The sequence below is a fragment of the Macaca mulatta genome, chromosome 10 (assembly GCF_049350105.2).
Source record: "Macaca mulatta isolate MMU2019108-1 chromosome 10, T2T-MMU8v2.0, whole genome shotgun sequence".
Lineage (NCBI taxonomy): Eukaryota > Metazoa > Chordata > Mammalia > Primates > Cercopithecidae > Macaca > Macaca mulatta.
In genome coordinates, this window is record NC_133415.1 from 5,670,169 (window position 1) to 5,690,849 (window position 20,681).

Below are 20,681 nucleotides of genomic sequence, written 5' to 3' on the forward strand. Positions count from 1 at the left end.
ACACATATTTAACAATAACCTGTGATGAGCTGAAGGAACAGAACAAGTTTTGGCAGGGATCGGCGGGGGTGGCCCATCTCGGCTGGGACTTGAGAGAAGAGACACAGAAAGCCGGGTGTGAAGCACAAGGATGATGGAGCCCAGGAAGAGCACAAGCAGAGATGTGCTCGGACAACTGCCTTCACGCAGGAACTGGGATCCTTCTTGGAAGCAAAAAGGTAGATGTGCCTGGGGAACGCTGACGAAGGGGAGAACGGCACTGGATACAAATGAAGGGGACCTTTTAGAATGTGATAGACTGGGCTTATTCTGAGGATGACGGGCAGTCTAGGAGGCTCTGTGAACAGGGGTATGCTTATGTGAGGTGGTTTGGGGAGTGGGAGAGTCAGAGAGGAATGATCCAGCTTTGGTTTTAAAAGATCATCACACTGAATGAATGGGGAATCAAAAATCACCTAGACCCAGCAGAAGCAGAAGCTGCAAGATGAGTTAGGAAGTCACTGCCTAAGTTCAGGGCCAGCAATAATGCAAGTGTGGACTGGACGGTGGCACTGGGGATGGAGGCAATATCATCACTGTGTGAACATCACAGATTGTACTCACATTCTAGGCTATATTACCTAGTAACCCAGGCGGTATGGTATACCCCACTGCTTCCAGGCTATAGAACTGTATAGCATGTAACTGTACTTAATACTGTAGGTGACTGTAATACAATGATAAGTATTTGTGTATCTCAACACAGAAAAGGTACAGTAAAAATACAGTATTACAGCCTTATGAGACCAAGGTTGAATACGGGTCTGTGTTGACCAAAACATTACAATGTGGCCCATGACTGTATATACTTTACACAAGAAACACATCTCAGACAGAAAGGTTGAGAATAAAAGGACTGATAAAACTGTACCATGTAAATACCAATCCAAAGCAAGCTAGGATAGCTATATTAATATTAGGCAGAAAATCATTTTTAGAGATAAAGAGGGTCATTTCATAATGATAACAGGACTATTTCTCAGGACCTATTATATACCTTTACTTAAAAACCTTGCCTCAAAACATATAAAGGGAAAATTTATATAATGAAAAAGAAAATTAGATGAATCCGTAATCATAGGCTGATTATTTCAAAATACCTCTCTCTCTAATTGATAAATCAAAGTAGACAAAAATATCTGTAAAAAACCTAAAAGTTTTAAATACCACCATTTACAAACTTGCCCTAATGTATGTATATAAATTACTACATCCAACTACTGGAAAACAGCCATGTTTTTCATGCTCACATAGAACATTTGCAAAAACTGACCATATCACTAGGTCATAAATCAAGTCTCAATAAATTTCATAAGACAGAGGATATCAAGCAGGTGCTATTTGATCACAATGCATTTATACCAGAAATCAAGCTCCAAAAGATAACTAAACAATTCTCAATTGTTTAGAAATGAATTTCTAATAATCCATGGGTCAAAAAAGAAGTTATAATAAAAATTGAAAAACACTTTCAAATGAATGGCAACAAAATAATACATACGAAAATCCATGTAATGGAGTTCAAGAAGTATACAGAAAAGAGTAAAATTGAAAATTAATAATCCTAAATAAGTGAACAGGTATAGCATGTTCATGGGTTGAAAACTCAGTATTGTATGTCAATTCTGACTAAATTACATTAGTTAATGTAATTTCAATGAGTAACTCAGTATGTGGGGGCTTTAAATTGTTTTTGTTAGTGGTATACGAGGTTATTTGTGTGTGTACGGGTATATACATGTATGTGTGTGTACACATGTGTAGAATTTAATAAGCTGATTCTAAAACTTTTATGCAAAAAACAAATCAAAAATGGTCCTAACACTGTTAAAAAACAAGAGACAAATTGGAAGAACTGACTTATCCTTTATTAAGACATATTGGAAAGCTATAGTAATTAAGACCATCATATTGGTGCAGGGATAGACAAAAAGATGAATGGAAAAGAAGGCAGAGTCCACAAACAGACCCAAACTTATATCAATACTTCTGAGAAAGGTGGCACTACAGTGAACAAAAGCATGTTCTTTTCAGTAACTAGGGCCAGGACAATTGTGTGCCATCTGGAGAGAATAGAAATAGACTCTAACACACTCCATACACAAAAGCTGACTCTAAATGAATTACAGACATACATATAAAAGTTAAAACTGTAAAGCATTTGAAAGATAATATATTATCATCATCATAACCTCAGGGTAAAGAAATACTTCTTAAAACAAGATACACGTGCAAAAAAACCCTAACCATAAAGGAAAAGTGATGAATCTGACTAAAAGTTAAGAACTTCTGTTATTCAAAAGAAACTATAAAGAAAATGACAAGGTAATCACAGAACAGGAAAGAGAAAATATTAGCAACACATGTAGCTGACAAAGAACTTCAATCTAGAATACATAAAGATGTGTTAACAAACGAATAATGAAGAAAAATATCCCAATGGGCAAAAGGTTTGACCAAGGACACTGTAATGTATACACACACCCCCCTCAAACAGCAAACACTTTAGAAGATGCTAAGCCTCATTCACAGCGTGGGCAACAGGGAACGGGATGTGCAGTCCTAACTCCAGGGGAAGCACGAGGGAGGGAGGGGAGGAGGTGGTACACAGGAGGTGAATGTTCATGTCATAAAATAAACAGGTCACACCAAAACTTGATATATCAAGAAACAGCAGTAAAGCATATTATTTAGGTATACACAAGTAACTACTAGAAGAAATAGCTAAGAAAGTGAATTAGAAAGTGTAGAAAGTGGAGCTAGAGATATTGTTCCCTTACTGAATGCCTTTTGGTATTTAAAAACCCCCATATAGGTGTATTATTTTCATGAATTAAAAAAAAAGGAAAAAAATCCACAAGAATGGGGGAAAAAGAGTGAATGGGAAGTGAGGATTAAAGTCAGAGTCATCAGATAATTCTTGGGGAATAGCCTGGAAGGAGCATTAATGCAGTTTTACCGATGGAATAAGGTAAATTTTGTAATCGTATCATGTCCTTATTTACTTTAGTACTGTGAAGGCCAGATTTTAATTTATAGATCACATCTAAAAACTGAATCTCTAGGTTGTAATGCTTTTTCATTTCTGACCATTCAACTGTCATTCTCCCTTTGCGCTGATATTTCAGTATGGGTCTCATATCTTACTACATTTTATATGCCTTTAAAATCTGGTAGGCTTAATAAATACAACTGCAAAGAATTACTGAATACACATAACACTAAAGATGCTTGTGATATTTCATCTTTTCTTAACGATTCACAGGAGATTCCATGATCTTGCAATGTTTCACTGATTATCATTCTAAAAGCCAGTTATCTAGCTAAAGATGTAGCTATATCTTTTTTTTTAAACGTGTAACTCTGAATCGTTTGTCCACTACATGAATATGTTTATGTGGTTCTCTGCATGTGCTCTGTCTCCTCCCAGTGACTTGTAAGAAGGCAGTGTGGGGAAGTGGCTAAGGGTCAGGCACTCACATGTATAAAATCTGGTTTTGACCTCTGGGCAAGCTAGAGACTCAGTTTTATTTCGTCATCTACAACATAGGGATGATAGTAATAGTATCTGCTTCATGGTGTTGTCAGGGTTCAATAAGGCAAAGGGTGTAAACACACACGAGGGACTGAATGAATGTTTCCTGAAGGAAGAAGTGAATGAACGAATGGCCATCTGGCAAGGAGGACACCAAGGCGGAAGGTGCTGTGAGCATCTGTAGGCCTACGATGTGCTAGTGTACAACGGTCTTTTTATTTTTTGGTGTTTGCTAAAAGCCAAAGACTAGCAATGAAAATCCCTTCTTCACTAGAAGGTCAATTCAGGGAATGTAAAAGTAAACTGTGAGTGAATTTCTTTTTTCATAATAAATCATCATTTTCATTCGGAAATGCAACATCTGCAATTGTACCTGAACATTCTTGTACTGCTTTCCCATGACTAGAAGCTTTCTTCTTTTTTCTTTCCTTTTTGAGGGGCTAAAAAAATGTCAACACTCTTTAATGAGCACAGCCTGCAGGGACTCATGATCATGCCGTGCACTGAACCAAATGTGCATTACTCCGAAGAGGACTCTTCTGAGGCTGTGTATTTGTCCTTTCCTGACTGAACTTACAAGCTACTGTGCTCTTTAAAATAGATTGTTTTCTATTGCTAATCAGACAAATGACAGTATCTTCAGCACAAATAATAAGCATTGCTCAGTCTACTTACTTTGAAACACATGATTTTCATCAGCTGCTTTTCTTTTCTTGGCAGAAGCCATAGTTTTATTTTTAAAATGCCCCCCTCCTCAGTCTCCTCAGTGCTAGGCTAGGCTCCTCACTGCCTCCCACAGGCTACACTCCCAGTCCTTGCAGTAGCCTTACTCACCCCTGCCCCGCCCCCAGCCAAGCAGTGACCAGGACAAGGGGCACAACTGAGTTTGGCTCTCACCAGGGAAGTTCGTGAAATTAAATAGTAGGTTTTATCTCAAATCTAAACAAGCTGTGGTTAGTGACCACTGTACTACATTAGTTTCGTATAGTACAACTACTTGAACTGGTAGGAAAAAGGCAGGGTCCCTGCAGAACACCCTCCAGCAAGGGTGGCTAACCCAAGCAAGGGCAAGAGCCAGCGCTCTCAGCTTCTGCAGCAGAGGGCTGCAGGACAAACCCTCTGAAGATGAGAATTCAGCACTACTGAAATGCTCCTTCCTCTTCCTAGGGAGCCAGAGTGCTCATGTTTCTATGTTGCCAAACTCTTGTTAAAATAGGACTTCCCAAAGCCTGGATACTCAGAATCTCTATAGCAAAACAATATACCATAGTTCATGTTTACTCTGAAGACCACACACACACTGGAAAGGTGATGCTGGTGATGTGCAGCACAGTGCCTTACATGGGCTGCCTCCGCCCCAGGTTTGAAAGTGCTTTTTGGCCACATGCTCATTTGGAATGTCTTATTCACCTTGAAAAACTTAGCTTACCATATTACAAAGGTTACAGAAATGATATTCCAGCACCATAACTCTGAGAAAACGATTTGGTTCTCAGGAACAAGTAAACAAGCAAGGCAGCCAGCTACATACTGAATGAACACGAGGAAAGGGACTTGTTCTGCTAAGGGCCCCGGCTGTAAACTTGTGCATGGTAATTCACGTGCAAGGATACAGGGGTTACTGTCACTGATGTTGCAGTTGTCCAGGATCAACGGGATACCATCCAGCTCATTTACCTAGAGAGAAAGAAGATAAGTTTATACACTGAAAACAGCATGGCTATAGTCAGAGATTACAGATGACTTGTTCCTTTTGTGTTTTCTTATTCAATGTTGTAATACTGTTTGCCCTATTATCTGAAATACCTATATCAACCCAGAACTATATAAAACAATGTAAACAAAAAGTGATACTTTTCTTTTCACTGGAGTTCAAAAATTTGGGGCAATTAGGTAGCCGTATAAAAAAGAATCTAAGTAGATCACTTCCTAATATTGTTCACCAAGATAAACTCCAGATGGATATGAGATCTAAACTTAAATAATAATAACAAAAAAAATCAGTACTAGAAAAAAAAATGGGTGAATTCCTCTTCTAAGTTGGGAATAGGAAAAGCTTTCCGAACTATGATTCAATCCAGAAGCAACAGGGGAAAGGTTTTAAAATCTGACTATTTGTTTTTAAGACAAATGAGAACTGGGAAAACTATTTGTAAGGTATCACAGATCTGGAAGATATTTGCAAAGGATTAATATTTCAATATATAAAGAACTTGTAAAAATTTAAACAACACCAACAATACAGTAGAAAAACAGGTGAGATACATGAAACATAAATGGCACCCAAAATACAAATAAACTAAAAAGACATCAGAATATGTTCAAACTTGCTCATCAGAGGTAAGCAAATTATAATTACACACAACATTTCCTACCTGCCAGACTAACAAATAACCAAGTCTGACAGCAAATGCTATTGGTGAGGCCACAGGGAAACAGGCACGCTCGTACACTGCTGGAGGGAATGATCAATGGTACAACTCCCATGAAAGGGAATAGGGTGTAAGCAGCAAAATGACACGTGATCCAGTAACCCCATTTCTGAAATTACAGATCAAAAACACACTACCCCATGAAATAAGGTTATTCATTACAGCACAGTTTATTTTGTTATTTTATTTTTTGTAAAGATGAGGTCTCACTATGCTGCCCAGGCTGGTCTCAAACTCCCAGCCTCAAGTGATCCTCCTGCCTTGGTCTCCCAAAGCACTGGGATTATAGGCATGAGTCACCGTGCCTGGCCCGGTTCATTTTTTGCTGAGCATCATCACAAAGTATAAAATTTACACTTTTAAAGTGTGCAATTTGGTGGTTTTCAGTATATTCACAGAGTTATATAACCATTAGCATGATCCAATTTTCAAACATTTTCCTAACCCCTAAAAGAAACTCCATACTCACTGGTCAGTCACTCCTTATTTCTCCCTCCCCCCAGTCCTTGGCAACTATCCATCTACTTTCTGTCTCTCTGGATTTGCCTATTCTGGACATTTCCTACAACGGAGTCAGATAATCTGAGCAACTTGTAGCCTTTTGAACCTGGCTTCTTTCACTCAAGGTCTACCCATGTTGTGGCATGTCAGTGCTTCATTCCTTTTCATGGCTGAGTAATGTGAACAGTGCATTGTATAGATATGCCACATTGTATTTTTCCATTCACCCACTAATGGACATTTGTGTTATTTCCACTTCTAGGTTGTCATGATAATGCTGCTCTGAATGTGCCTGTACATGTTTTTGAGTGGATATAAGTATTCATTGTTCTTATACCTACGAGTCAAACTGCTAGATCATATGACAATTATAAACATTTGAGGAACAGTCAGACTGTTTTCACAGTGTTTATAGTATTTCACATTTTCACCCAGCAATGTATGAGGGTTCCAGCATCTCCACAATCTCATAAACACTTGATACTGTCTGTCTTTTGTATTAGGCATTCTAGTGTAAGTGAAGTGGTATGTCATTGTGGTTTTGATGCGCATTTCTGATGACTAATGATACTGGGTGCAGCACAACTTATTATGAAACAACTCAAGTCTCTACGAATGGGGGCTGCTTACATAAACTATGGTACAAACACAGTAGACTGCTATACGGCTGCAAATGTGAGTAGAGAATATTGCTGATGGACTGCTGTGGGAGGACTGCCAGGAGATGTAGCCTGATTACAACATGTTAATAGCCTTATATGAGAATCTTGTGTGTGATAAAGGAGTATTTTTAAATACTCTGAACAAGAAACAATGAAAGAACCAAAAACAAATAATGGTTATCCACAGGTTAAAGAGGAGAATGGGGTGGAGGAAACAGGAATGGAGACTCTGTGAATGTGCGTTGTATAATTCTGACTTTGGAATCCTCTGTGTTTTATTTAATTTTTAAAAATTAAATTTAAAGTTACAAAAACTGAAGCCGGGCATGGTGGCTCACGCCTGTAATCCCAGCACTTTGGGAGGCCGAGGTGGGCGGATCACAAGGTCAGGAGATCGAGACCATGGTGAAACCCCGTCTCTACTAAAAATAGAAAAAATTAGCCAGGCGCAGGGGCGAGCGCCTGCAGTCCCAGCTACTCGGGAGGCTGAGGCAGGAGAATGGCGTGAACCCGGGAGGCGGAGCTTGCAGTGAGCCGAGATTGCGCCACTGCACTCCAGCCTGGGCGACAGAGCGAGACTCCGTCTCAAAAAAATAAAAAATAAATAAAAAAAATAAAGTTACAAAAACTGAAAACATACAAATTAATCTAATGAAATATAAAATAAAGTTCTTTTTCAGAATTAAACAGTATTTTGACTTTACATCCCTAGTGAGATACACATAACCTAAGATGATTCAGAACCACATGGAAGTCTTTAAACTGCATTCAGTCATCTGAACATTAACTATTCCAAACGCCATGTCCCACTGACAGAAACCAGATCTCCAGCTGATTCGAATGCACAGACTTGCTAGGAATCTATTAATGATCCTTGTTTTACAAACGGCAGGAAGAAGAGAATAAATTAATTGGTAATCATCTAATTTCTGTAATTTTTTTCCAGGCACTGAAGGTGTGATGGGAAATGAACTACTATTTAGTAGACACCTGGCATATACTAGGTAATCAGATGCTTTGATGACTTCATTTAATTCTGAAATGCTAGAGTAAGTATTATTGGTTCCCTTTTACACATAAAAAAGTGAGGCTCAGAAGTCCCCTCCCTGTGGTCACTGACCTAGTAAGTGCTATTCAAGGTGAGATCTGGAGACCACTGTCAGTTTGTAGGAACAGACACTGAGGGGAGAAGCTGAGAAACTGCTGACAATATGACAGCTATGCAGTGTCTGCTGAATCTTATGATGAAATTTGGGCTTGAATTCTTATGTCTTTTTTCAGATTTATTTTTCTAGTCATTCATTTTATACTATATTCTATACAAATACAGGTCCAGGATGGTTTGAGGGAAAGATAAGTGGCTCTTCACCACAGCTAGTTTAGGAAGCACTGGCATGGAGGGTTAGACCACTATAGAGAGTGGGTCTTGTAGGAGGGATCATGTGTTTGAGAAGCACAGAGAGAGTTTTATGGCCAAGTTGGTAATGACCCCACCTGAGACTGTAACCAAAGCTTCCCCAAGGATGCCCTCACACCCCCACTTCTCCTCTGATAACCTGCCCCACATCTACCAGCTGGATGGGGTACGTACACACAGTAAAGTCTGCAAATGGGAAAGAAGAGATGCCAAATGCCTTTGCCTTGTGCTGACTGATACTGGGGTGAAGATAAGGAGAGATCCAGAAACGAAGCAAGGGCCCTGTAAGTGTCACTGAGAAGAAAGAATCCAGCTGATCCTCACCAGCTCTCCACAAATGTGTGATCCAAACCCTTCTAGAACACAGGTGCATCTCCACGCCAGACTGAGGTTGGTTTTCATGCTCATAGTTTGTTTAGCTAGAAGAACATACAGCATGGGGCTCACAGAGAAGGCCTCCCTAAAGAAGTGGTATTTAGCTTAAGGTGAGAAGAATGAACAGGAATTAAATAAGGCAAAGGGGACTGTGGGAGTGTTTTGGGCAAGGGGAAGAGTATTTGCAAAAGCTGGAAGATAAGATGAAACAAGAAGTTCATGAACTGGGAGGCAGTGTGGCATAGGGATTAAGAGTGGCCACTGTGGAGCCAGACTGCTGGGGTCAAAGCCTTGCTATGAGATCTGTTGGCCTTGGGCAAGTCAAGAAACCCCTAAGACTTGATTTCCTCCCCTAAGACTTGCGGATGACAGTGGCTACTTCAAAGAGAGACTGTGAGTATGCTTAGCACACAGTAAATGCTCAATAAAGAGCACTGGGAGTGACAGCAGTAGTTGGTGACATTCACACTGTTAAATGCAATTAGTTCATTTAGGAACAAGGAGTTGGGCAGTAGCTCCTAAATGCATGAAGAAACTGAACAATTACTTCAACAGAGCTGAATTTACACTTCCTCTCTGCATTAGGCAAAATTTCAAATTTATTTTCAAAAATCAGTTTTTTTGGATAAGTGAGAAATAAACATATTCAGGATTCATTATTCCATGCATGGAAAACACCTCACTTTCTACAAAAAAAAGTAGAACTCTTGAGATATGCTAAATGGGTAAGACGTTCTTTGAAGGAAATGAAATCACACACTAAAAACTGAAATTTAAGCAGGCAATAAAGGTGAACTAAAGAGTTCTTAAAAATCACGGTTCCACTGGAGTTGTAGGTCAACTGAGGGTATGCGTTCCTGGATAAATATTTCTTATTCATACAGCTGCATTAGGAAAGGATACAAGGAACCATTTATAGAAGTTCATTAAATGTTTACAACATAAATGACTTATTCTGGACAAGGATGACAGCAGCATTATGACAAATACACAATTATATACTTAAGAATGAACACAGGTTAAGGTCACTGCGAAAAGTAGACACCAATACAGCACCTTCAGGAAGGGTGACTGACGATACAATTTTGTTATTACAGAGCCCAAGTTTACTGCTGTAACTACAAGTGTCAAGCTAATGTTGGGGGCAGGAGAGAAACAATTAAGTTTTCTTCTGTCAGCACTTCATTAAACAAGAAAGTTGTTTGTTTCTTTACTAACATGTTGGGAGTTGATTGTAGGCCCGTAATTAATGAGTCACAAGTTACAGTTCACACTGAGGAGCCAAGCTCAGTCAACACTTTCCCGTGGTAGTGCATCTCCAGGAGACAATAAGCCTGGCTTAAACAAATTAACATTTAGTCTCTGGAAATGAAGTGTAAACAGAGGACAACAAATAGATTTGCTAACTATTCTTTCCCACATTAGCCAATAATGCCAGAGTAGGCACTCTGCAAAGGGTACAGGCCCAACTCTACTAACCAAACTCCTTTGGGAAAACATATTAGGTTGATAGAAAACAGAGCTTCAATTATTCTGGATGCTCTCAAATTGAGTGGTAAATATAAAAAGAAGGCAAGAGTACAATACAAAGGTGGACCCAAATCTCCTACACTGACTCCAGCCTAAATAATACTTGGTAAAAATGTATTTATGACATAGCTCCATAAAACAGAATCAAACACTACAACTAGAGTCCTCATGCTGAAGGGAACAAATGACCAGGCTGGGTGTGGCAATGCTCCAGCAAGGTTTCCACTGAGGTGTGATGCCATCCTGGGCAAGCCAAGAGCCAACTCTGAAAGCTGGAAGCACAGAAGCAGCCGCTGGGTGAAACTGACTGTCTTGCAGGAGACACAGAAGCAGTGGCCTCCCGAGAGGACTCACTCACCATCCTCCGATGCAGAGGGAATATGAATACCATGCTCTGGGAGGCAGACACACATACAGGAGAATTCCCACTCAGCCTGTTAGCTGTGTGACCTTGGGGAGATTTCTGAACTTCATTAAGTCTCAATTTTCTTACATGAAATAAGAGGGCCATACCCATCTCCCAGGGCCACAGTGAGGACTGTGTGGGAAAGCATTCAGAATGGTGCCCAGCACATCATGAGACCACAGGAAATGGGAATGATTTGTAATATTACTTTCATTTGGCTCTGAGATTCTAAAGGTTTCCTTTACCATCCACATTTGAAAAGAGCTGGATATGGTAATCTTTCACCAACCAATAGTTGTCCTTCAGCAAAGTTTGAATATGGAAAGATATACTTCTACAATCCTAAGAAATTTGGTAGATATGGGGTTACTCTAAGTGTAATGTTGTTCTTGACTGTCTCATGAACTGGGTGTATGTCTGGATTTGTAATTTCCATTCATACTCTTCTGCTGGCTTTAGCCTTACACAGCAATTCTAAGTCTCACAAAAATATAGTACCATCGATCTTCATGTTGCATTTGTTTCTACAGTGTTTTGTGCCACTTAGCGGGGGGGCATTTCAGGCCTGAGCTGCTGCTTTTGTCCCCAATGCCAGAGCAGCAACAAATGGTGTGACTTGGGCAGAAGTAAAAAGCAAGTGGCCTGGGCATTGCAGACACTCTCTGGAGAGAAAACTCAAAGTCTGGCCAGTGCTCCTCAGCCTCGGCTACAACTTAGAATCACTTGGTGGAGGCTTTAAAAAGTGCCAGTGCTGCGGTCCCAACCCCAGAACCAATGAATCTGAATCTCTGGGCAACAGTGTTTTAGACAAACTCTCCAGGTGACTCTAATAAGAAGCCAAGGTGAAAACACCTATCTCCCCAAAGCCAAACAGCACCCATCAAGCCAACCTGTGAGACCTACTCAGAAGAAATGCCTGAAACCTCACGCACTGCCCTGCACACACCATCCCCTTTGCTGCTTCGTTTTCTTTACTTCTAAAAGGCACTTTATTGGGGTATAATTTACATACAGTAAACTGCAAGTGCATCTGCATAGTCACAGACAAATCAACATTTAGAATCTTTCCATCAACCCCAAAAGTTCCTTGCGCAGCTCTGCAATCACTGCAACTCACCTCGTGCCTGCCCCACCTCCTCCTAGGCATCTGTTTCTGTCATTACAGGTATTATTTTGTCTGTTCTATAACACAAATGGGATTATTAAAAAGTGTTTTCCAATGTTTCTGAGATTCATTCATGTTGTTACATGTATCAGTTTTGGGTTTTTTTTTTCTGATTATGAATATACTACCATTTATTTATACACTCATGTGTTGATGGTCACTGGGTTGATACCAGTTTTATCTGCAATGAATAGAGGTGCTATGAACACATGCATCTGTATCTTTTCACGGGTGCACGTTTTCATTTTTCGGGTAGACACCTACAAATGAAATTGCTGGGTCATATGAAGTATATGTTCAACTTTATTAAAAACTGTCACAGTATTTTCCAAAGTAGTTCTACCATTTTACATTCTCCCCTACAATGTATTGGAGTTACTCTAGATCCTTACCAACACTCAGACGTTTTAGGCAGCATCACATTGTGGTCTTAATTTACATTTCCCTGATGGCTAATAATGTAAAGTATCTTCAGGTGTTTATGGGACATTTCTATTTCTTCAGTGAAATGTTATTCAAATATTTTGCTCATTTTACTAACTGGGTTGTTTTCTTCTCATTGAGTTGTAAGAGGTTCTTTACATATTCTGCATATGAGTAAGTCCTGTGCCAGATATATGTATTGCAAATATTTTCTCCTATACAATGGCTTGTTTTTTAAATTTTTTAATAGTATGTTTCAGAGAGCACTGACTTTTTAGTATAGATGAGATACAATTTATCAAAACATTTTTTCATGGTATTTTTTATATCCTAAAAAGCCCTGGCCTACTTCAACATATCCATAATGTTTTCTTCTACAAGCTTTATATTTCCAGCTTTTATGTTGCTGTTTTAAATCAATTTTTGTTTGGTATAAATTAAGAGTCTAGGTTCTTTTTTTCTCCATAAGGATAAAAAAATCATTCCAGTGCCATTGTTGAAAAGAATATCCTTTCTCCACTGAGTCTGGACCCTATTCTGTTCCACTGGTATATACATCTATATTTACATAAATACCACACTATCTTAATTAGCTTTATAGTAAGTCATGAAAGAAGTAATATAATCCTCTTTGTTTTGTTTTCAAAATTGTTTTGGCAATTGTATTAGTTTGGTAGGGCTGCCTTAACAAAGTACCACAAACCAAATGGTATAAAACACAGGAATTTATTGTTTCACAGTTCTGGATGGTAGAAGTCCAAGACCAAGATGTTGGCAGGGTTGGTTCTTTCTGAGGACTATGAAGGATAATTTGTTCTAGGCCTCTCTTTAGCTACTGATAGTTTGCTGGCAATCTTTGGTGTCCTTGGTTTGTAGATCTCTGTCCGTATTTTCACATGACATTCTCATTCTGTGTGTAATCTGTGCCCAAATTTCCCCTTTTTATAAGGACGCCACTCATATTGGATTAGGGGCCCATCCTCCTCCAGTATGATCTCATCTTAAGCAATTACATTGGCAATAACGCTGTTTCCAAATAAGGTCATGTTAAAGGTATTGGGGTTTAGAAATTCAACATATGAATTTTGGGGGGTACAATTCAACCCATAACAGCTATTCTAGGTCTTTTGCATTTCCAAATTTTAAAACCAGCTCATCAGTTTTTATAAAAAATGTTTCCTGGGACGGGCATGGTGGTGGGCGCCTGTAATCCCAGCTACTCAGGAGGCTGAGGCAGGATAATCTCTTGAACCCCGGAGGCAGAGGTTGCAGTGAGCCGAGGTCGCACCAGCCTGAGCAACAAGAGTGAAACTCCGTCTCAAAACAAACAAACAAACAAACAAACAAAAAATGTCTCCTGGCATTTTGACTGGTATAGCATTCACTCTATAGGTCAACTTGGGGAGATCTTATGCTTAACAATATCGAGCTGTCTGTCAAATTTTAACTTCTCTCAGCAATGTTTTATGGTTTTCAGAGTATAGGTCTTGCACATACTTCGTTAAAATTTATTCCTAAATATTTCATGTTTTATGATGCTATTGCATGTGGCATTTAAATTTTTTCTTATTATTCTTTGCTAGCTTTATATAATTTTCATTTACATATCTTGTAACCAAAATTCACTTCTCATAACTAATCAATTCCTTAACATATATGATCATCTCATTTATGAATAAAGCCAGTTTTACTTCTTTTCAATCTTTATGCATCCGATTTTTCTTTGCTTAGTGGGTAGCTTTGGACCTTCAGCACATTGTTAACTGGAGTGGTGAGAGCAGAAATTCTTGCCTTGTTCCTGATGTCAGAGAGTGAGCAGTCTTTTATCATAAAGTATGAAATTAGCTGTTGAATTTTTTCATAGATGCCTTTTTCAGGATGAGAAAGTTCCTTTATACTGTTAGTTTGTGGCAAATTTTAATGTGAATAAGTGTAAATTTTGTGCCAAATGCTTTTCTTCTATTGAGATAATCATATTGTTTCCTCTCCCTTATTCTGTGAATACAGGAGCATGAAAGCGTCTGCTCTTCTAACATTAAACAAAGAGTGCGCGGCTGAGATAAACCACCATAGTTCATGATACATTATCACTTTCTGTGTTACAAGATCCACTCTGCTGATATTTTGAAATGTGTTCTTATGTTTCTGATCATGAGAGACACTGCTCTGTAGTTACTTTGTTTTTTCCCTTTTAAGGTTTTTGTCCAGATTTGGGAACAGAATAGTGGTGGCTTCATAAAGTAAGTTGAGAAGTGTTCCCTCCTCTGTTTTCTGAAAGAGAAATATTGGATATATGCTTTCCTTCTTAAATGCTTGACAGAATTCACTGCTGAAACTATGTGTGCCTGGAGATTTTGTTGTAGAAACATTTTAAACTACAAATTTAATTTTTAAAAATATTTATCCTTGATTCAGTTTTTGTTTCTTGCAAGAAAACTGTTCGTATCATCTATTTTGTCAAAAATTTTTGACATCAAGTTGTTTATGCTGTTCTCTTATTATCTTTTTAATGTCTGTAATATCTATAATGATGTCTCCTCTTCTTTCACTGCTGATAGAAGTAATTTATATTTTCTCTAATTTTCTTGACAGGTAGAAAGATTTATCTGGAAAGACTGATCAGTCTTTTTAAATATGCATCCAGCTTCTGATAACATGGATTTTCTCTACTCTGTGTCTATTATATTTTCTACTTCAGTGATTTCCATTCTTATCTTTGTTAATTCTTTTCTTCTACTTACATTGGTTTAATCTAGTCGGTTTAATTAGCTTCTTAAGTTGGAAACTAAGATGACTGATCTTAAGTCTTGTTTTCTCATGTATTTTAAATTTCGTAAACACTACTTTATCCCCATCTCACAATTTAGATATGCCATTTTTCATTTTTATTCAGTTCAAAATATTTTCTAATTTCAATATGATTGTGTCTATGATATGTAGGTTATTTAGAAGTATACTGTTTAATTTTCAAATATCTTGAGATTTTAGAGATATTTTATAGTTTTAATTTATAATTCTGCTGTAGAAAGAGAATATAGTCTATGTTTTCAGTTCTTCTACATTTATTGAGTTCTGTTATGGTCCCAGCATATGTCTGTCTTGGTGAATGTTCTATGTGTACTGGAAAGAATGTATATTCTGTTATTGGTGCAGTATTCACCAAATTTCACTTGATCAAGGTGGCTGATGGTATTCCAGTTTTCCATATTCCTCCTGCTTTTCTTTCAGCTTGTTCTGTAATTTGTAAAGATAAGAACACTGAAATCTCCAATTATGACTGCAGATCAATTTTCTCTTTCAGGTGTCAGTTTTAGTTTCAGTTATTTGAAATTCTGCTATTAGCAATATATGTTTAGGCTATTATGTCTTCTTGATGAACTGACCCTTTAATCATTATGAAATATCACTTTTTTACATCTAGGGATATTCTTCGTCCTTAGGTCAATTTTGTCTAATATTAATATAGCCACTCCAGCTTTCTTATACGTGTTTACAGAGTGTATCATTCTTTCACTCTTAAGGTATCTTCATCTTTATATTCAAAGTATATTTCTTATCACAGCATATAATTGAGTTTTGCCTTTTAAAATCCAGTGTAGGCCAGGCACAGTGGCTCACGCCTATAATCCCAACACTTTGGGAGGCCAAGGGTGGGAGGATCGTTTGAGGTCAGGAGTTCAAGACCAGTCTGACCAACATGGTGAGACCCTGTCTATTGGGGGAACCAGTCCCCAATATTTCAACATAGGTTCTTTTCTATTTTCCGTAAGTGTCAGCTGGTCTGAGAAATAAAGAGAAAGAGTACAAAAGAGAGAAATCTTGCAGCTGGGTCTCTGGGTGTGACATCACATGTTGGCAGGTTCGGTGATGCCCCTTGAGCTGCAAAACCAGCAAGTTTTTATTAGTGGTTTCAAAAGGGGAAGGGTATACAAATAGGGTGTGGGTCACAGAGATCACATGCTTCAAAGGCAATAAAATATCACAAGGGCAGACAGGCAGAGTGAGATGATAAGGCCAGGGTGAAACTAGAATTACTGATGAAGGTCCATGTCCTGCTGGGCACACATTGTCACTGATAAACATCTTAACAGGAAACAGGGTTTGAGAGCAGACAACCAGTCTGACTAGAATTCGCCAGGCTGGAATTTCCTAATCTTACCAAGCCTGAGGGCGCTGCAGGAGACGAGGGCGTATCTCATCCCTTATCTACAACTGCATAAGACAGACACTCCCAGAGCGGCCATTTTAGAGACCTCCCCCTGGAAATGCATTCATTTCCCAGGGTTGTTCCTTGCTGAGAAAAGAATTCAGTGATATTTCTCCTATTCGCTTTCCGAAATATGACTGTTCTGCCCGGCCCTGCAGGCAGTCAGGCCTTATGGTTATCTCCCTTGTTCCCTGAAAATCACTGTTATCCCATTCTTTTTCAAGGTGCCCAGATTTCATATTGTTCAAATGCTTTACAAACAATTTGTGCAGACAACGTGATCATCACAGGGTCCTGAGGTGACGTACATCCTCAGCTTAGGAAGATGATGGGACTAAGAGATAAAAGTAAAGACAGGCATAGGAAATTATAAGCATATTGATTGGGGAAGTGATAAATGTCCATGAAATCTTCACAATTTATGTTCAGAGACTTCAGTAAAGACAGGTGTAAGAAGTTACAAAAGTATTAATTTGGGGAACTAATAAATGTCCATGAAATCTTCATAATTCTTCTGCTGTGGCTTCAGCCGGTCCCTCCGTTCGGGGTCTCTGACTTCCCACAACACCATCTCTACTAAAAATATAAAAATTAGCTGGGTGTGGTGGTGAACCTGTAATCTCAGCTACCTGGGAGACTGAGGCAGGAGAATCACTTGAACCTGGTAGGCAGAGGTTGCAGTGAGCTGAGATCATGCCACTACACTCCAGCCTGGGCAACACAGAGAGACTTCGTCAAAAAGACAAGACCAGACCAGACAAGACAAGACAATACTTCATTCTAACAGTCTTTTAATTGGATATTTAAGCCATTTACATTTAATATATTTATCAACATGATTGAGGTTATCATTCTGCCATCTGTTTTCTATTTGTCTTGACTATTCTTTGTTCCTATTTTCCAGACTCTTTTGAGACTGAGCATTTTTAAATATTCCACTTATTTCTCCAACACTGGCTTATTAACTGTCTCTCTCTTTTTCTAAAAGTGGTTGCACTGGGGTTTAGAGTATACATCTTTACCTTGTTGCAGTCTATCTACAAATAATACCATACTACCCCACATACAATGTAAGAATGTTATAACTGTATACTCCGTTTAATCTTTGAGCAATTACTCTCATATATTTTTCTTCTATATACACATTAAAAATCCCCTAATATATTGCCATTATGATTAAAGAGCCAATTACATTTCAAAGAAAATTAAAAGTGAGAATAGAAAGACTTTCTTTGTACCCATATATTTAACTTTTCCAGTGATTCTGATCCTTTGTATTGATTTGTATAGGTCAGGTTTCCATGTGCTGTCATTTACTTTCACCTTGTTGAACTTCCTTTAACATTTCTTATAGGACATTTTGCCTTCTTTTTTTGGACCTTCATTTTTGAAGGATATTTTTGCTGGATACATAATTCTAGATTAACAGTTTTCCTTTAGTATTTTAAAGATGTCATTCCATTGATTCCTGTCTTGCATCATTTCTGAAGGAAAGCCTGTTATCATTTTTTATCTTTGTTCTTATAAACTGACAGGCAAGAAAGTCAGTGAATTACAGTAACAACACTACAGAGAAGATTAGCCAAAACCAAAAGCTGGTTATTTGTAAACATTAATAGAATGGAAAAGTTCCAGAAGGAATGAGGAAGGAAAAAAAAGAATTAAAAGGGAGAAACAGGTTTTAGACAATCTAGGTAAAATATTAAAATATGAACAATTTTTTGGAAAAAATGTGAAAACCTAGATGAAGTAGACATTCCTGAGAAAAGTATAAAATGTTAAAATTGACAGAAAAAATCAAAGGCTTGAATAGAACTGTCCTTTTTAAAGTGCCCAGCCAGGCTACTGACCGTGTCCTGGAGAGGCAGGAGGTGGGGCTCGGACACCTGACCAAATTGAGGACTAACTAAAACAGGTAGGTCAGAGGTAGAAGCCATTTTCCATAAGACATATCCACCAATGTGTCATGTCGGTTTACCACTGCCATGGCAACACCCAGAAGTTACCGCCCCTTTCCATAGCAACAACCTGACGACCTGAAAGGTGCCACCCTTTTCCTAGAAATTTCTGCATTAACTACCCCTTAATTCACATATAGTTAAAACTGGGTATAAATATGAGTGCAGACCTGCCTCTGAGCTGCGATTCTGGGCACACTGCCTATAGGGCAGCCCTGCTCTGCAAGGAGTGGCACCTCTGCTGCTGCTATACACTGCTGCTTCAATCAAAGCTGCTGTTTACCACCACCAGCTCACCCTTGAATTATTTCCTGGGCGAAGCCAAGAACCTTCCCAGGCTAAGTTCAAATTTGGGGGCTTGCCTGTCCTGCATCATTGGGGAAAGGCAGGAGTTGGGATGGCAAGAGCTCCTCAGTAGCAGGCAAGAGGGCCTCAGCATGGAGCTGTGTGATTGGTGATTTCTCTTGAGGTGCTGTGGCACCTGCATCCTTGGCAAAGGCTGGTAGAATAGACTGTGACTTCTGAAGCAACAGCCGCCTAAAATGAAGGTGCAGGCTCCACAATTCTAGTCATGTGTCACAGAAAGATTGAAGAGCCTGACAGAATTATTTGTTAAAGAGAAGTGTGAATTCAGAACAGCAGAAGGAGCAGTGAGGGATTTATTAAATGGAATAAGACCTCAAGATGTGGACTCTGCTACCATTGTTACCCCTATTCAAATGCAGGAGATGTTTCCGTCTGCTGGTATTTGGATGATGGACAGAAGAAAAGCACAGAACAATTACTGCCAGGCTTTGTGAAGACAACTTTGAAATTACTACACTCTGGATTGATGTTGTCACTGATGGAAGACAAGCTGAGGACAAATTCACAACTGACTAGGAGATGCTGAACACAAAGCTCTCTAGCAATCAATTCTATGTCTTTAGGTTTTGATGGTACTTTATCTAATTAAATGGTTATGGAGATTTTTTAAAATAAGAAAAGTTTGTTGGACATCAACAGAGTACATTAAAATTGTTTTTGAATTTTAAGATAAGTCAGGTTTTGTGGAGAACTGTAGACAAACCTGGTGACCATGGTCCTGAGAAGCAACTGCAGAGCCTGCAAAAGGCCTGGCTGGGCTATTAGGAGAAAGCATTTAGGTGGAACTAAAAAAGCTCTTATCAGTAAACATGTAAATCATTTGATTCTCCTTACCTATGATCTTCATGCGGCTCCTTATGCAGGTGTAACTGCCAATGCAAGTTTAGAAGAATTTAACAAAGTCAGTAAAAATGTTGAAGGTTTTTCACCAAAGCCAATGACTCTTTTGGCCTCATTATTCAAAGTACAGAATGATGTTATAAAATTGGATTGGAGGTTGACAATTTCAAAAGAAGAGGAAAACCTTGGCTTATTTACAGTTAAAAACAAAAAAGACTGAATTAAAGCAATAGATGGTTCAGAGCCACTGAAACCCTACCAAGACTTTCTTAGGGACTTTAGGGAACTTGCCGTGACTTCTTACATATGTGAACTACTGAAGAGCTAAGGAGAGCATCATCCCCTAAAGGAAAAGCAGCTGTAGTCCCTTCCTCCAGTTCCTATTCAGTGGGCACGACACCAGAAAAGTGGGCATTTCTTGGGGGAAAAGAAACCAGGGCTCTATTACAACAACTACAAGAACAGTGGAGAAAAAGTGGTTGCCCAGGGAAAAAAGATAAACTTCTAAGTTAACTAAAGCTAGAGCGCTCACTACTAAAAAGTGGAAACTTTTTGGTAAGACCAGTTTATTTATTGCCCTCCCTCTTAGTGAGATGAAACTACAGCAGAATAAAAGCCAGCTTAGAGGACCTCTTTAGAAAAATAACGGTCTTATTTCGTGAAATACAATTATATTTTAGGCACTTTAAGTCTACCTCCTCTTAATCTGATTTACATCATTGAATCTTCTAATTCTTTCAGAATAATTTATATGAGGAGGGTAGAGTTGATTTCTCCTATTTTAATCTATTTAGACTTTTAAAAATTTTTGTTTTTGCATAGGAT

The 20,681-nt window shown here is 38.6% G+C and overlaps 1 protein-coding gene across 1 annotated transcript in view; it reads right to left on the reverse strand.

Annotated features, from left to right (window-relative positions):
• ATXN10 (ataxin 10) overlaps window positions 1-20,681 on the reverse strand; it is a gene marked incomplete in the record, with an annotated part of 184,556 nt that overhangs the window by 33,484 nt on the left and 130,391 nt on the right. Inside the window, 1 exon segment of the mRNA NM_001260745.1 lies at window positions 5,188-5,251. Within this exon segment, the coding sequence (NP_001247674.1) occupies window positions 5,188-5,251 (64 nt within the window).